This window comes from Brassica oleracea, chromosome C9, assembly GCF_000695525.1.
Source record: "Brassica oleracea var. oleracea cultivar TO1000 chromosome C9, BOL, whole genome shotgun sequence".
NCBI lineage: Eukaryota > Viridiplantae > Streptophyta > Magnoliopsida > Brassicales > Brassicaceae > Brassica > Brassica oleracea.
The window spans coordinates 50194947-50210123 of record NC_027756.1 but is presented as its reverse complement, the minus strand read 5'-3'; the positions used below and the strand labels follow the sequence as shown (position 1 = coordinate 50210123).

The 15177-nt window shown below is 28.9% G+C and overlaps 1 protein-coding gene across 2 annotated transcripts; it reads left to right on the top strand.

Annotated features, from left to right (window-relative positions):
- The first annotated feature begins 9003 nt into the window (after positions 1 to 9003).
- LOC106317485 lies at positions 9004 to 11351 on the top strand. 2 transcript variants are annotated; one of them, XM_013755297.1, is made up of 7 exons: positions 9004 to 9093; positions 9198 to 9284; positions 9679 to 9867; positions 9944 to 10105; positions 10178 to 10231; positions 10728 to 10859; positions 10956 to 11351. In XM_013755297.1, the coding sequence occupies exons 1-7, from the start codon at positions 9004 to 9006 to the stop codon at positions 11349 to 11351; spliced, it is 1110 nt and encodes a 369-aa protein (XP_013610751.1). The 2 variants fall into 2 exon arrangements, with proteins under 2 accessions (XP_013610751.1, XP_013610752.1); XM_013755298.1 differs by lacking the exons at positions 9004 to 9093; positions 9679 to 9867 and having other exon boundaries at positions 9239 to 9284.
- The last annotated feature ends 3826 nt before the right edge of the window (positions 11352 to 15177 follow it).

Sequence of the window (15177 nt, the reverse complement as noted above, 5' to 3'; positions counted from 1 at the left end):
AATCTAAATCAGGATCCCTGCAATAAGAAATCATAGAGACAATGTTACAAAACCTTAGATTCGACGGTCGAAAATGTTACTAGTAAGAGGCAGACAGAGATTAAACATCGAATTTCAAACTGGATACAGTAAAATACAGATTGCCTCCCTCACAAGACGTTTGTATCAGAGAGAGAGGCAGAGAAGGAGCTTGAATGCTTGATGGTGAAGTGTCAGTATAATCACTTTAGGCTCATTTAGTTATTACCAGTTTAATGTTATGGTTTCTATTGTCCAAAAAAAAAAAATGTTATGGTTTCTATTAATACCGGTAATTGGAACTAAACCGGTTTTGAAATGTCGGTTTGATTTAAGAGTTTTGACTTGTGAAGCATTCTTTGAAGGAAACTCTGGGATGATAAGATCAGTGTCATGTGAAGACATTGATCCAGTCAACGAGATAAAGCTGAGCAACATTGTTCTTGGTAAGCTTAAGGTAATGAAAATAGCAATGGGTTTGGGCTACAATCTGTGTTATGTGGTGAAATTTGGTATGTCGTTTGTGACTTGGGATAGATATATGGTATTGTCTTAGGGTTGCATTGATGATTAGGAAGAATCTTGTTCGGCTTTGTGAATTGATGAGTGATCATTGGTTCAGTGAAACCATAATATTTATAACGTTTCCACTCAACAAAGTTCAAGGATAAATATATATATATATATCAAGTCCTGACGCTCTAATGGTTCTAGAGATTCTAGTTAAAAACCTTTGAATCTATCTGAACTTCAATACCCGAAAATTTGAGATTCCAAATCTTCATGCCTGTATATACCACAAGTGATAGTGTGTTTCTCAGACTTCACAGTAGCTACACAATCTCTAACATTCCATAGATTTTGCCAGAAGCTCGACGTTTGTCCTTGTCACATCGTCTCTTCATGTTCATAGTCTTAAAGCACAAAAAGCTTTTTCTACCAGAACTCTCACACATTATGAAATTTGGAGTATCAACAAATTTCACGGATCTTCTTACGGCATAGATTTTGTTGAATGAACCAAAAACCAAAACCGGATGAGAAGATAACTCACTCAGCTCTTTTGACGCCTACTCTGCCTTCAGATTGAGTGAATCGAAGAAGCTTCTTCCATGGTTTGTGGTAGAGAAGAGAAGAAAAAGAAGGAGCCAGAGAGAGAGATTAAGAAGATGCTTCTTCATTGATAATCATAATTTCATAATGTGTTTACAAACTACAAACCTTTAGATACTTCTTTAATTGACAATCATAATTTCATAATGTTTTTACAAACGACAAAACTTAGATACATAAAAATAAAATATATACTTATTTCTCATTAAAGGAGGAGTTTTCTTAAATGAGATGGTTCTTCTAGACCACATCACAGTCACACTCACACTCACAGTCACCGGTAGCTTCTTCTCTCTCGCCAAGGGGAGGGACGACCGACAAACCCATAAAGCAACTTACTCCTGGAGTGGTCTCGTTTTTCTTCTTACCGAAGCTATTCCAGTAACAGCAAAAGATGGCTCCGGCGGCCATCCCAACGAGGAGACAAACCGCAATACCGAGAAGAAGAAGTATTGTTTTGGTTGAATTAAAAATCTCTATGTTAAAAACCATGTTTTTTTGGGTACTTCGATATCATTCTTCTCTCGTTTAACCCTTTTTTATATTGCGTTTGGTTCTCGTTTAACCATTAAGTTAACTTCCCTTTTCGTTTCTTGTGTTTTTGTCCAATCCCGCTGTTTTTCACTTGAGAAAAAGTAATGTATTACGTTGCCTTTTCATAATACACACGTATTAAAACACATATTAAAGTTAGAGCTAATTAGCTCAATATACTTATAAGAGTGGGATACCATACAAATGGGGGAAAATGGTAGTGATGGGGGAAGAAAAATGGAGGGATTTAGGGTATGGATTGCAAATAGGATATCTTTGGGGTGTAGGGAGTGCAATTGCTTTTAAAGTTACAGACGTATAGAGATTTGTTTTTTTGGGTTCAACTAGGACACAATCAGTGGTCTAAATATATTGTTTACTATTTTCAGATAATATTTGATTCATTTATTCGTAATTGATAATGTCAAAGTTTTGGTTTATGTTAAAAGATTTTGATTGCGAATTTGGAACTAGTTCTGAATTCTTATTTCTTAAACATGTAAAATTACACAAATTCTCTTATTTACATGCTTCTTAGACATAGAAAAATGATATATATCCAATTCAAATACTACTTTATTCAGTTACAATGTTTTTTTTATAAAGCTGTCGTCGATAATGTGAAAAGGAATGTGAAATAAAAAGCTCAGAATTATCGAAGTTTTGGTTTATGTAGATACTTCTTGATTGCGAACTTGGAACTGATTCAGAATTGTTGATACGTATTTAACATTACTCGAGATATTTATTCAGTATTTTCCTTGCGATATTTTTTGATGAATTAATGAAGAATGACAACGTAAAGATTATAGCAAAGATGGTGGATCTCAAACTCTCATACTTTTAAACTATTCAACTTTTTCTTTAATATTAGTACCAAACAAATGGCTTCGGGTGCGAACTAATTAACCGTAACTAATCTTCATGTAACTTTAAAATAAATACACCCAGCCACCAAGGTCCTTCATATCAAGAAAAAGAGAATTATATAGTGATGATGTTGGGTTTCCATCAACCTAATAGATACTTTGCCCAAGACTTGGATCTAAACCGAACATGTATATTCGAGTCGGTTTAGATTCAATTTCTTAGAATTGATAAAAAGTCCAAGAAAGAATTGTATAACAATATACATACAAAATATTAAATAAATTAATTAATTAATTATATAATTTTAAACAAATTTCATGCTTTGTGATAATACAATTTTGTAACATAATAATATACAACAATCTCAAAATAGTAATTATTTCAAACTTTGTTTATCATAAATAAACAAATTCCTAAATTCTATAATTAAAAAAAAAAATCATATTTAATATAATACGAATTTATAACATAATAATATACAAAATCCCAAAATAATAATTTATATCAAAATTTGTTTATAACCAAAAGAAATCTACGCTTTGGAAAAGCATATCATAATCTATACTATTAAATGATGATCATTCTAAAAATCTATTTTAAAAAAGTTGTTCGGCTTTTTCATTAGAAATATTTTGTTTTATATTACCGTAATTAACAACCCCATTTATCAGATTTTGTGCTCATTAGCAAAAAATAAATACAGTAACATTGTTTTTTAAATACCGAATAGAAAGACAATGCTTAGATATAGTTTCTGTTGTTAGCAATTTTAATCTTTAACAGTAACAACAAATAAAATCACAAAAGCCTTTTACAACATTTGTGTGGCTATGATGATCATTTGTCCGTCCCAACATAAATACTGATTTTTAACATTTACTAGTATTATTGCCTATGCTATGCATGGACACATTTTACTTTTAGTTAACATTGTATATTGAAAATAATAATTGTGTTACTGAGTATATGAGTACGTAAACATATTTATATAAGTGTTATATATTATGATTGTTTTAAGTATATAATCCTTTATCAAATATGATTAAACAGTTTTCTCCAAAAAAAGATTAAACACTTATAATATTTAGGTAATTATGGTTCTTCAGCAAACATTAATCTTCTCTTAATATATTGCGAAGACTAACAAATAAAATACTGAAATGAGATTAAACAAAAGTTAATAGTTTCATATATAATATTAGCTTATATAAATACTTATAGTAAAGGTTCACGCAATATGAAAATATATTACCAAACACCATATAAAAGTACAAAACGTTTTAGCAAAAAAAAAAAAAAAGAAGAAGTATAAAACTAACCGTGAATAAAGTAATAAAGTCGTTGCTTTAATGAAGATGTGTTTTACGAACTAACTTGAAAAACAAAAGCTGGCCGTGAGTGTGATCATTGATCTCTTGCAACGCGACTACCATTTACCAAGTCGTCAAAACCCGTCAGCTTTCATGAACATTAGTGTATAAGTCATAAGACTCGGCATCTACAAAAAGATGTATTCGAATAAGAAAGATGATGAGAAGTAAACAAATTGCAATATGTATTAAAAAACTGATGAAAAAGGCCGAGCTGTTTGATATAACCATGTAAAAGAATATGAAACCGATTAATCATCCTTATGTTCTTTGATTTTGTAAAATTGGTTTTTAGAAACATGCGTTCATTGAGCGATTGATGTGGAATAGCAAAGATTATATTGTAAACAATTGCAGTACCACTTGAAATGAAACTGAGAAAAACAATTCCTAAATAACAGATCAACAAACTTTTTGATAATAACCCAAAAATACAATATTTTTGCTTTTGACAGTCTCTCCCTCAGATGTTACACATGTAACCTTACCTTCCTCGTCAAACTCTATAAATGAGTACCACGTCCCAGACAAAATCTCCAGAAATAAACAATAGCAAAATCACTACAAAACCTATTTTCCGAAATTCCATATTTATACACGATGGTGATGGTTGAAGATGATTAGTGGTGAACGTGGGAAGTTAAAACTAATGTCGTTGTATGCAAAAAAAAAGGTTTCATTTTTAAAGATTCTTTAAAATCTAATTTTAGAAAAATATTCAATAAATAAATCAAAAATATATTTATTTAAAAATAGTTAAAGACATATGTCATTTGCAGAATTGTCAACTGACTTCTGTTTTATTGTATAAAATTAACATATTATTTTGAAAAAAACTTTGTATACATAAAAAGTTATAAAACATAATGTAAACTTTAAAGTTTTCTAATTATATTCAAAATTTATACTAATACATGAAATATATTTTTAAAAATCTAAAATTTTACTTGAAACTTGAGAAAATAACCGAAAACGCGAATCTGAAACTTACAAGAATATTCGTTATACCGAAAATATATTCGAAACATCAAAATATATATAGTGTTCACAAAATTTTTTAAATACTTAGGGTATCCGTTCGAGTTTCGGTAGAATCCCAATCCAAACCAGAACTGTAAGTCTAGAAAATTCCCAATAGATACTTTGTCCTTGACTTGGATCTGAACCGAACATATATACTAGGGTCGGTTTAGATTCAGTTAAACCGGTAATGTATGTTATCCTTCGTCTAAAAAATTTAATGAGTTTTAGTGAAAAAAAACCCTCAACTATTTTGAATCGTAAAAAAACCCCTCAACTAAGTTTTCAACATTATAAATTCTCAACTTATAAATCGTTAATGTATGTTACCCTCCGTCTAAAAAACTGTGACGGAGGGTAACATACATTAGTTGAGGATTTTTTTTTACGATTCATTTTTAGTTGATGGTTTTAATTACTAAAAAACAACAGTCTCATAGTAATTCTTTGTTCTTATATTATAACTTTTATCATTTTTGTTCCCTTAAATTTTATTAAACTAGTTATATCTATCTAGTGTGTTCAGTTTTGTTGTGTAAATATCAATCTATAATAATTTTAAAATGCTGGCAAAAAAAATAAAATAATAAAAATGTTAAAGTTACTAATTTCAACTCACTTTATTTCAATAAATTATTTTTTTCTTTTTGGGATATTAAAATATGATAATAATATATTATTTTCTGTGATTAACTATTTTCATAATTTTAAACCAATAATTCAAAACTATATTTTCCAAAGTTGGTAATTTGTTATTATTAGTGCATATAAAATGTATTCGAAACATAAAACATATCTTTATTTTTTTATATAAATTTCTCTTTAAAAATAGAGATAATATTTAATTAGGAAAAATATTTATTGTAATCATATATTAATTATATAATAATATAACATAAACTGTGAAATTATTTTAAATAAGTTATAAGTAAAATATATTGTACGACACATAAAATATTTTTCTAGATCCGCCTCTGCTGTTGTTATTTTTTTGATATGTGTTTATAGTTTTGGGAATAGTAATAGGCTTATTTTGGTGTGTGTAGGGTTTATGATTTAATTAAGTACTAGTATTATCACCCCGTGCTAAAGCACGGGAAAACTTTTCTGCTATTTAAATTATCTTTAAAAATCGTAATATTTTTATTTTTTGGTTAATAATAAGAGTATTTGTACACCCTACACACAAATTCTACCCTATTTGCACTCCATGCCTTATTTCTCCCCAATTTTCTTCCCCCCATCTACCCATCTTCTCTCCATTCTATGGTATCCCACTTCTTTTAGTATATTCAGCTAATTTGCTATAATAATAATTGAACTTATGTAAACACATTTTTTGGAGATGCATACCACCTAGAAATATCATATCTGATTCATCAGTTTTATGTGTGTTTATTTTGTAATTAAGTCTTCTTAAAAGAAATTTACTTAAAATTAATGTAATAAAAATCAAGAAACTAAACATGTATATAAAACAGTTTTTTTTTATAATAGACTTACAAAAGTTTTTAAAATCCTCTAATACACTCTTTTATAAGAAAACATAAATATGTGAAATAGTTTAAACCATAACAAAGAAATTTGTAAATACACAATTTGAATCATCATAGTTGTTGATACTCTTTTCCCTTGGTAGAGTAGCTATAACACCAATTATTTGCTTTTCATGTGATATGATTTCTTCTTCTTTTTTGCTAAAATGTGATATGACTTCTTCAAATCTACAAAAACAAAATAGAGCTTCTAGTAACATAGGAGAGACACTCAGAAACTAACTAAGGATACCACTTATTTTCATTTGTGTATGGTTATGTTGGTGTTTTATGTTTGTTGCAGAGAAGGCGCATTGGTTTTCTTTTTTGGTTTGTCTTTTTTTATTCTCTCCTTTCCGTTTCTGTTTTTTTTTTAATGCAGAAGCAAGACAAGTAGTTTCTTAGATATTGGACAAAGAAGTAAAGAACATATTTTTAAATATCCATTTTCTAGATAATATGAGTCTGTTTGTGTTGATGTCAAAAAAAAGAAAAAAAAAAGATAATAGAGTTGAAATGCTTATTGTTACCTTGGTTGGTGCAGACCTTTGATCTCTCGTTCTTTTTTAAAAATTTAAGTTTTGAAAGTGAAGCATAACCAAGTGCCATTTTAACCTGAAATGAACGATTAAGAGATTGCTAATTGAGAATGAGAGGAAATTGAATCTATGTTAAAATAATTATTTAAAAATTATTAAAATAAGTGTAATAATAAATGTGTGTGAAATTTGTTTCTGTTTAAAGGAAGAACTGGACAGAAGGAGAAGGAGAATGAAGATATGAAGAAGAGAGTAAAATCTAGGTTAAAAAAATGTAAAATAAATAAGATTAAAAGGTAAATAGAAAATAAAACAGTTTCTGATCGTGATTTTATCTTAAACATAGTGGTGATATTGTGAGAAAATTTAGGAATTTAGGTATTTCCAGTTTTTAAAATCGGGACCAGAACTTTTTTTTCGTAAATGGGCATTATTTTTTTGTAGATAAATTCTATGTGTCATTATTTGATTTGATAGGTGATTTGTGCTTTAGTATATAAATGATTTGATAAGAGAGGCGTGATATATCGGTCTTAGCTACATACAATGTTTGATCAAAAAAAAAAAGCTACATATAATGCATGTGATCAGCGTTTTCCGAGTCAAAATTTATTTATATGGAGTTTATGTAATAACAAGACTTTTTCGACATTTGATTTGCGGCATTTTCTTACAGTTAAATTGTCGAAAACAAAATTATCAAGTTTTTCTTTCACAATTAGGCTCATTGTAATTTGGGAAGAGTTTGGGTCAGGCTCTAATCTTACCCTAGACATGGAACCAGTCGACGCTAATAGCAATAAAATAACACAGAAAATTTCTTCCATTGAAAATCAAACTAGAAACACAATAAAACCAATTCTAAGTAATAAAAATAAACCAATAACCCAATGCACTTTTGATAAAAATCTATTCATATAGATATTCGTTATTTTCAGACTACACAAGATTTCTTCCTCTAATTATAATCCACTATCAAATAAACTTGTTTTCTTTTCTTTCTTTTACCCTTGGCAATCAGAGTTCCTTCTTATTTTGTATCCCTAATTCTTTTCATCTATAGAGTAATATTAAAAGTCACCAAAATAAAAATCAAACGAAGAAGCAAATTTGAAGTGAGTAATAAGAATGAACTTAGATAACTAAGCCAAAGGTGTCTTTAAGCAGATCATTATGCATACTAAATTTCCTATGATATATATATATGTTAGTATATTTTACTAAAAAGGTAAAATGCATTATATACAGAAAGTACTTTTATGTTGCTGCGTGTCAACAATGCGACATATACATTTTTAAAAATTAACATGTATATTCAATTTTTTATAAATAAGATCTCAGAGTATTAATATTTTTTATTAAAAAGGTAAAATGGACTAATAAAGAGGGATATATATATTTATTTTAGGTGTATAAAAAACACGGTAAATTATTGAAATTAGTATTAAATAGAAAAAATTTGAAAAACCAAATTAGAAATTAAGTGTGATATTTGTATCTTTAAATAAGATATCCAAGTGAACCAATGTATAATAAAAACACCAATGAAACCATAAAGAAAATTGAAATGTTTATCCATTTATAATGATTATTAATAAAAACGATTAAATAACATAAAATATTTGAAGACCAAGAAGGAACATAGAATTATCGGGGTGATTGGTAAGTGCATGGATTTTATTTTTTGGCTTTAGAATAGTAGATGTAGATTTATTTGCCGTAACTATTTTTGTTGTAACTTTATAAAACACTGTTTTTTTGTTCTAGAAATAAAGCTCTCTACAGCTTTTTTATTTTATTTTTCACAATATTTTTGCTTTAGCTTTTTAAAAAGAAATGAAAACATGATTGGTTGACATGTATGGCTTTAAATTGAATTTTAGCTTTCTAGAGCATCTACTGCTACAACCAATCACCCCCTCATCTTTACTATTATAAATACCTAAATATTTGGAAGTGTATTAAACATGAAGAAAATATTTTTAAAAAATTAGGATTATTAATATGAATTTATTTTTCAAACTCGTCACATTCATATTCCTAGTTTCTCTAGTTCAATCTATAGAAAGTGTCAGAAATGTGAAATCGTTTAAGGTAGATGAAACGAATAATAAGAAATATGTATTTATACACGTCCAAGTTTTAAACTGATAGTATGAATAATATTTTCTGGGATTAATCAAAATATGTTTTTATAGCTAAACGAGAAGATTATATATGATTGTGTGGATATATATAAACAACCTTCATTAAGCCATCCACTACTCAAAAACCATAAAATTCAGGTATTCATTCCCCAAGATTATATGCTTTTTTAAAAAAACTTAAACAATACTTACTTTATTGATTTAGTGGAGTAAAAATTCATGAATGACTGTGATTACAATCACTTTTTTTTTTTGCTAACAATCCAATTTTTCTTTGTTACTAGTCTTAGTTTGTTTTTAACCAAACTCTCTTGAATGTAAATTATAAAGTAGTTGAACATAAAACTGAAATTATTTATCAACTACACTTTTGTTAAATTTTCAACTTTCTATCTGCGTTTCAAAACAAAAATCAATAAACTAAAGATGATTTTTTCAAGTAAAATTTATCTGTTTTTTGGTATAGTATTAGATAATATATATATATAAAATCTCACATTACATTAATATGTAACCATTTAATTTGAAATAGATGGAACCATCTTTTTCAAGCTGGAAACCAAAAAGGCAAACAAAGAATAAAATTGAAAATAGAATAAGCATCAACTGTCCAAATGGAACAGTACCTATACTAAGAAATACAAAAGAATATATCGCAAATGCTAAGTATCGGGCTGAGAAACACTTCAACCCACTCACAGAAGATAGTCCAGGGACACATGTAAGTCATTGAATGATTTGAGTCATAAATATGTATATCTTGAAAAATCATATGATGTAACTTTCGGAATTTAAAGATTGCTGGAGTTAGATCACAACATGAAGGTCCTTACCATGGTTTATCAGCTTGGATGAGTGTGCATGATTTGAACATTAGTAGGGACCAAGCTTCATATGCTAATATATACGTTGGCAGTGGATACAACAACAAAACTAATTTTATCCAAACCGGTTGGATGGTAAATTAAAGTTGATGCATTTTTAATTTAGTTTATATAGGTTTGTTTAACAAAATATAGTTTGACAAATAGGTAAATCCAAGTTTATTTGATGATGGACGCACATGGAGTTACGGGTTTTGGAAGGTACATTAGCTGAAACATAAGAAAATAATCATAAATTTCTTAGTAAAAAAAAATTATGCTAAACCATGGCGTGTTATTAAAATATGATTATTGTATTTTATATATAGTATAAGTGAAACATATAGATAGCAATCTTCTGTTTTTAAAGTTGTTTCATTAAAATGTAAAAGGATAGTTAAAAATAAGAAATAAAATAATATGATTTTTTCTCTTGTTATAAATATAGTTAATTGTCCGACACAAAATCTCACATTTTTATAATTGTTAATCTTATTTTTCTATACAAACCATTTAAAATAATATAAATATGCATAGTAAAATTACATAAAATTTTTTATATTGTATTTTAAAATATAACAATAATTTTGTCTCAGACATATTTTAATACTTATTTAGTTATTCTTTTAATCTGTATTTGTAATTTTGTCTTCTTGATATACATAAATTTTCAATTTTTATCTAGACTATACTGATATAATAAACTGAATATTGATAGGGTGCCAATGGAGCAGGATGTTACAATACAATATGTCCTGGTTTTATTCAAGTGTCAACAACTGATCCTTTATCTGTTCCTTTTCCTTATCCCCGGAAAGGAGATAGGGCTGTTAATCCTAGTATTTCACAGGTAGTAGTTATACTTTTCTAGTAACATTTTCTTGAGCAACATTATACAAACCTAATACAAACCTAATGTGCATAATGTTTTTATGATCTATTAAAGGATTATGCAACCGGACACTGGTGGACAATACTCGTAAGAGCCACTAAAAAGGATATAAAGATTGGTTATTGGCCAAAAGAACTATTTGATATCATAGGTCGTAGTGTGGATATGGTTGGAGTCACGGGAGTAGTCCAAGCTTCCCCTTCTGGTATTAGTCCACCAATGGGCAATGGTCATCTGCCAACTCAAAAGGAAGATGAATCCGCACGTGTTAAAAACCTCCTCATTGTAGACACTAAATATAATTTCATGCCTAGTCGCAATTATAAGCTAGAGAAGCTATTAGACAACAACAAATGTTATGGATTAAAAGATGGAAAGAAACCAATTTTCGCCAAAGAATATAATCTGTTCACATATGGTGGACCTGGAGGAGATTCTTGTGGAATATAAGCTTATAAAACAGTCTCTTGTATATTACAATAAATAATTGAGATTTTATGTTTCATGTTCAAGTATTAAAATTTTATTATATCTATTTGATCTATTATTAATGTGGTGTATTAAAAGGTTATAAGGATTTTATTTCTTAGTTAGGGGCCGGATTTTTGCATCATGTGCATATATATTATATACAGTATAAATTCTATAAATTAATACTCGTTAAATTAATAAAGTTTTATGGCCTCAAGTTGGACCGGTTCAAAATATGGTACGAATCGATAAAAATATAAGATAATAATATTTTAAAAAATTATATATAATTATATGGTTCAAATCATAAATTAATACTTTTTGTATATATACATTTTATATAAATACAAACAAACAATTTTATTATTTGGTTTGTTTCACAATAGAATTATCTCTATAATTTCTTAATATTTATTATATTTTGCTAATATTTAGTACAATTATCTCTAGATTTTTTTTAAATTTCCATATATTTTGCTAATATTTAGTAAAATTATTTCTAAACCATTTTTAGATTTTAAAAACATATTTAATATACACCAAATAATACAATAAAAATAACGTGAAAGTCAAATTTTAAAAATTTAATTAATGTATGTGTACATATAGAGTAGAACTTGTATAAATTAATAATATTGAGACTTTAAATTTTTATTAATTTATAAAGATATTAATTTACAAAAGTTTTTTATTTAGATTTTTTGTTCCTTTCGGACCCTAACGTGATACGTCTTCGCCATGTGCTATTACTACTCTTGCTTGTAAAGTGATTTTAAGATATATTTGTTCTAAAATAAGAAAACAATATTTGATTTTAGTGTATAGACATTAATTTTTATTTTTTGAAATTTGACATTTATATTAATTGTATTATATTATTCGTTGTATATAATATATATTACATATAACTTGAATGTGGTTTAGATATAATATTACTAAATCTCATTAAAAATATATGAAGTGTCAGGAAAATATAATAATAGATTCTTACTTATATAAAATATGTATACATATAAATTGTTAATTTATAATTTTAGTGAGACCATATATTTATATAGAATTTTTTAAAAATTATTATTTTATTATTTTATCGATTTGTGTCAAATTTTGAACCGGAACAAATCAGAATCGGTGAAATTTATTAACTTATAAAAATTATTAATTTATCGATTATTAATTTATAGAGGTTCTACGGTAAGGAAAAGCATGTGTGTCAACCTAATTTGCCTTTAATGACGCAAAATCGCCGAAGAATCAACCATTCATCACTGCAGAAGAATGCTTTCGGTTAAGTTTGGTGAAGAGTGAAGACGATCGATTCGGCCGTCTTAATTCCTTAATGGGCCTTTCTAACTATCTTACATTTTTTTCAAAAATGTCGAATGGGGCCATTCTTAACTAGGAGTTAAGGGTTTCAGCGAATGTAACTCAAGCTATGACACAGTGACACGTTCGTATAATTTTGAACAGCTTTGGGTGGGATGGATAGGCAAGTTACATATGCATTTGGTAGTGAGCTATGGAAGGAATCTGCTCTCTGTCCTAACTCATGCTCAGTTCTATACACGTGACAGTTTATGAAGTGAAAGGTCTTCACTTCAAATTTAATTTCCATTAACTTACCAAATTCAATAAGACCCCTGAAACTCTTGACACAGATTTTCTTGGTGAGGTCATTCCGTAGTTGGGTTGTGATAACTTGAATGACAAGGAATCTTTGCGTCTTTAATTAAGTTAATTACATTCCGCAACCTCGAGCTCTTGGTGACGCCCATTTCTAAGATATGAAAAAATTATAGGAAAAGTAATCATAGAGAGGAGCCAACTTGGTTGACGGCCATATATATATATATACACAGCGAGCGTTCTGACTAGGTCAAGGCGGGAGAGTAATGGTTTACTTGGCTACGTTCATTCTCTTCAAAAGTCAGAAGTCATCTTCTCTAAATAATAAAAATTAAGATCCCAAAATCCATTTCATTGTCAATATATGCACCAAAAGAACAATAACTCAAGTGAAGAAGAGTATTGAGGCAGAAATAATAAACACAGCCCCCAGTAGATAGATTTAATGGGGTTTCTCACTTATTTACATACAGAACCTTAAGAAGAATCTTTTACCAATAGACAATCCACTGGAAACAAAACCAAATCCCTCTAATAATAATAATTCACCATCAAATAAACTTGTTTTCTTTACTTTCTTTTTCCCTTGACAATCAGAGTTCCTTCTCTTTTATATCCCTAATTCTATTCACCTATAGCATAATAGAATTACAAAACAAACTGGGACAGTGGTGTTTCCAATTGTTCTCATAAAAGTTACCTGACAAGACTTTGTCACGAATGCCAAAACAGCTCAAAATCCTTACTGTACAACGAGCGGTCTTGTATCTCCAGGTTTGCTACATGTCTATTTATGAGCTGCGACTGCATTATCTTATACACGACCAGTCCCGCTGGAAATATCCACCATTCACTCTCACCCCTGCATCCCCACCCAAAAACCACAACACACATCACAAACCGAATAGACCAAAACGTAAGATTGCCACAAAGTATTACTTTCCATTGTAGTAAAACTTACATGTTTATATTCCACGGCTGAAACGGGATTTTTTTGCTTGCTGATGATTCGCTGTGATAATGAACATATCCGCAGAGAAAAGCAACAAACTGTCACACAACCAAAACTTGTCAGGTAACGTGAGACATGCAAGAATCAACAGTCATAACTTCAACAAATATAACTGTTAAAAAATCATCCTCATGTGTCATGAACATGCATGCAGTTCACATTGCATTTTATAAGAAAATAAGTTTTCGATAACAAAAAACAAAGAGTACTTACCACATTGACCAAAGACATGTAGTTCCACAAAGCGTAAAGGCGTGCTAAGCCAGCAGAGCGTCTAGGTCCATGACTGAATAAGGCATTGATTCCAACGGTTATCCATGGTTAGTAATATGGATCCCATAATAAATGCTTTTAAAGCATAAGATTTGATACCGGAGTTGCAAGCAGTTTCACGATACGTCGACGTCCGTTTAGTCAAACCACATGAAACGTTTTTTTTTGTCACTGTGAAACGTTTTTCCTTTAAAAGCAAAAGTTGTGTTACTTTTTGATTTGTGTTTATAATAGTTTTGGGAATAGTGATAGGCTTGCTTTAGAGGGTGCGAGGTAGGGTTGATGATTTATTTAATGATTTGATAGGAGATACGTTATATGTCGGTCTTACATATACTCTTGATCCAAACAAAAGCTACATGCGATCAGCGTTTTCGAGTCAAAATCTGACTTCTTCATTTGGAGTTTATGGAATAACAAGATTTTCCAACATTTAATTTCGGGCATTTTATTACAGTTACAATCGTCGACAAAAAAATTATCAAGTTTTTCTTTTACGATTAGGCTCATTGTAATTTGGGAGGAGTTTAGGCCAAACCCTAATCTTTCCCTAGACACGGGACCAGTCAGTGTTAATTTCGATGAATTAGCTTAAAACTTCTCCTCCCAATGAAAATCGAGCTAATAACACAATACTAGGATAAGAGTTTATTTCTACATATTACCGATAATGTTTTTATATATTTGATCTTTATATATATATAATATTTTTTGTTGTTATTATATAATTTCTTTCCGATGGATCGGATCAATTTTTATTAAAAATAATGGAACAAAACTATAATTAATGCATCATAGGTTGATCGGATTGGACATTAAACAAATTATGACAAAAAACCTTATTTTTTTCATCAAACACATTCTTGAAAAAAGTGAACAGTGTTGTTTTCACAA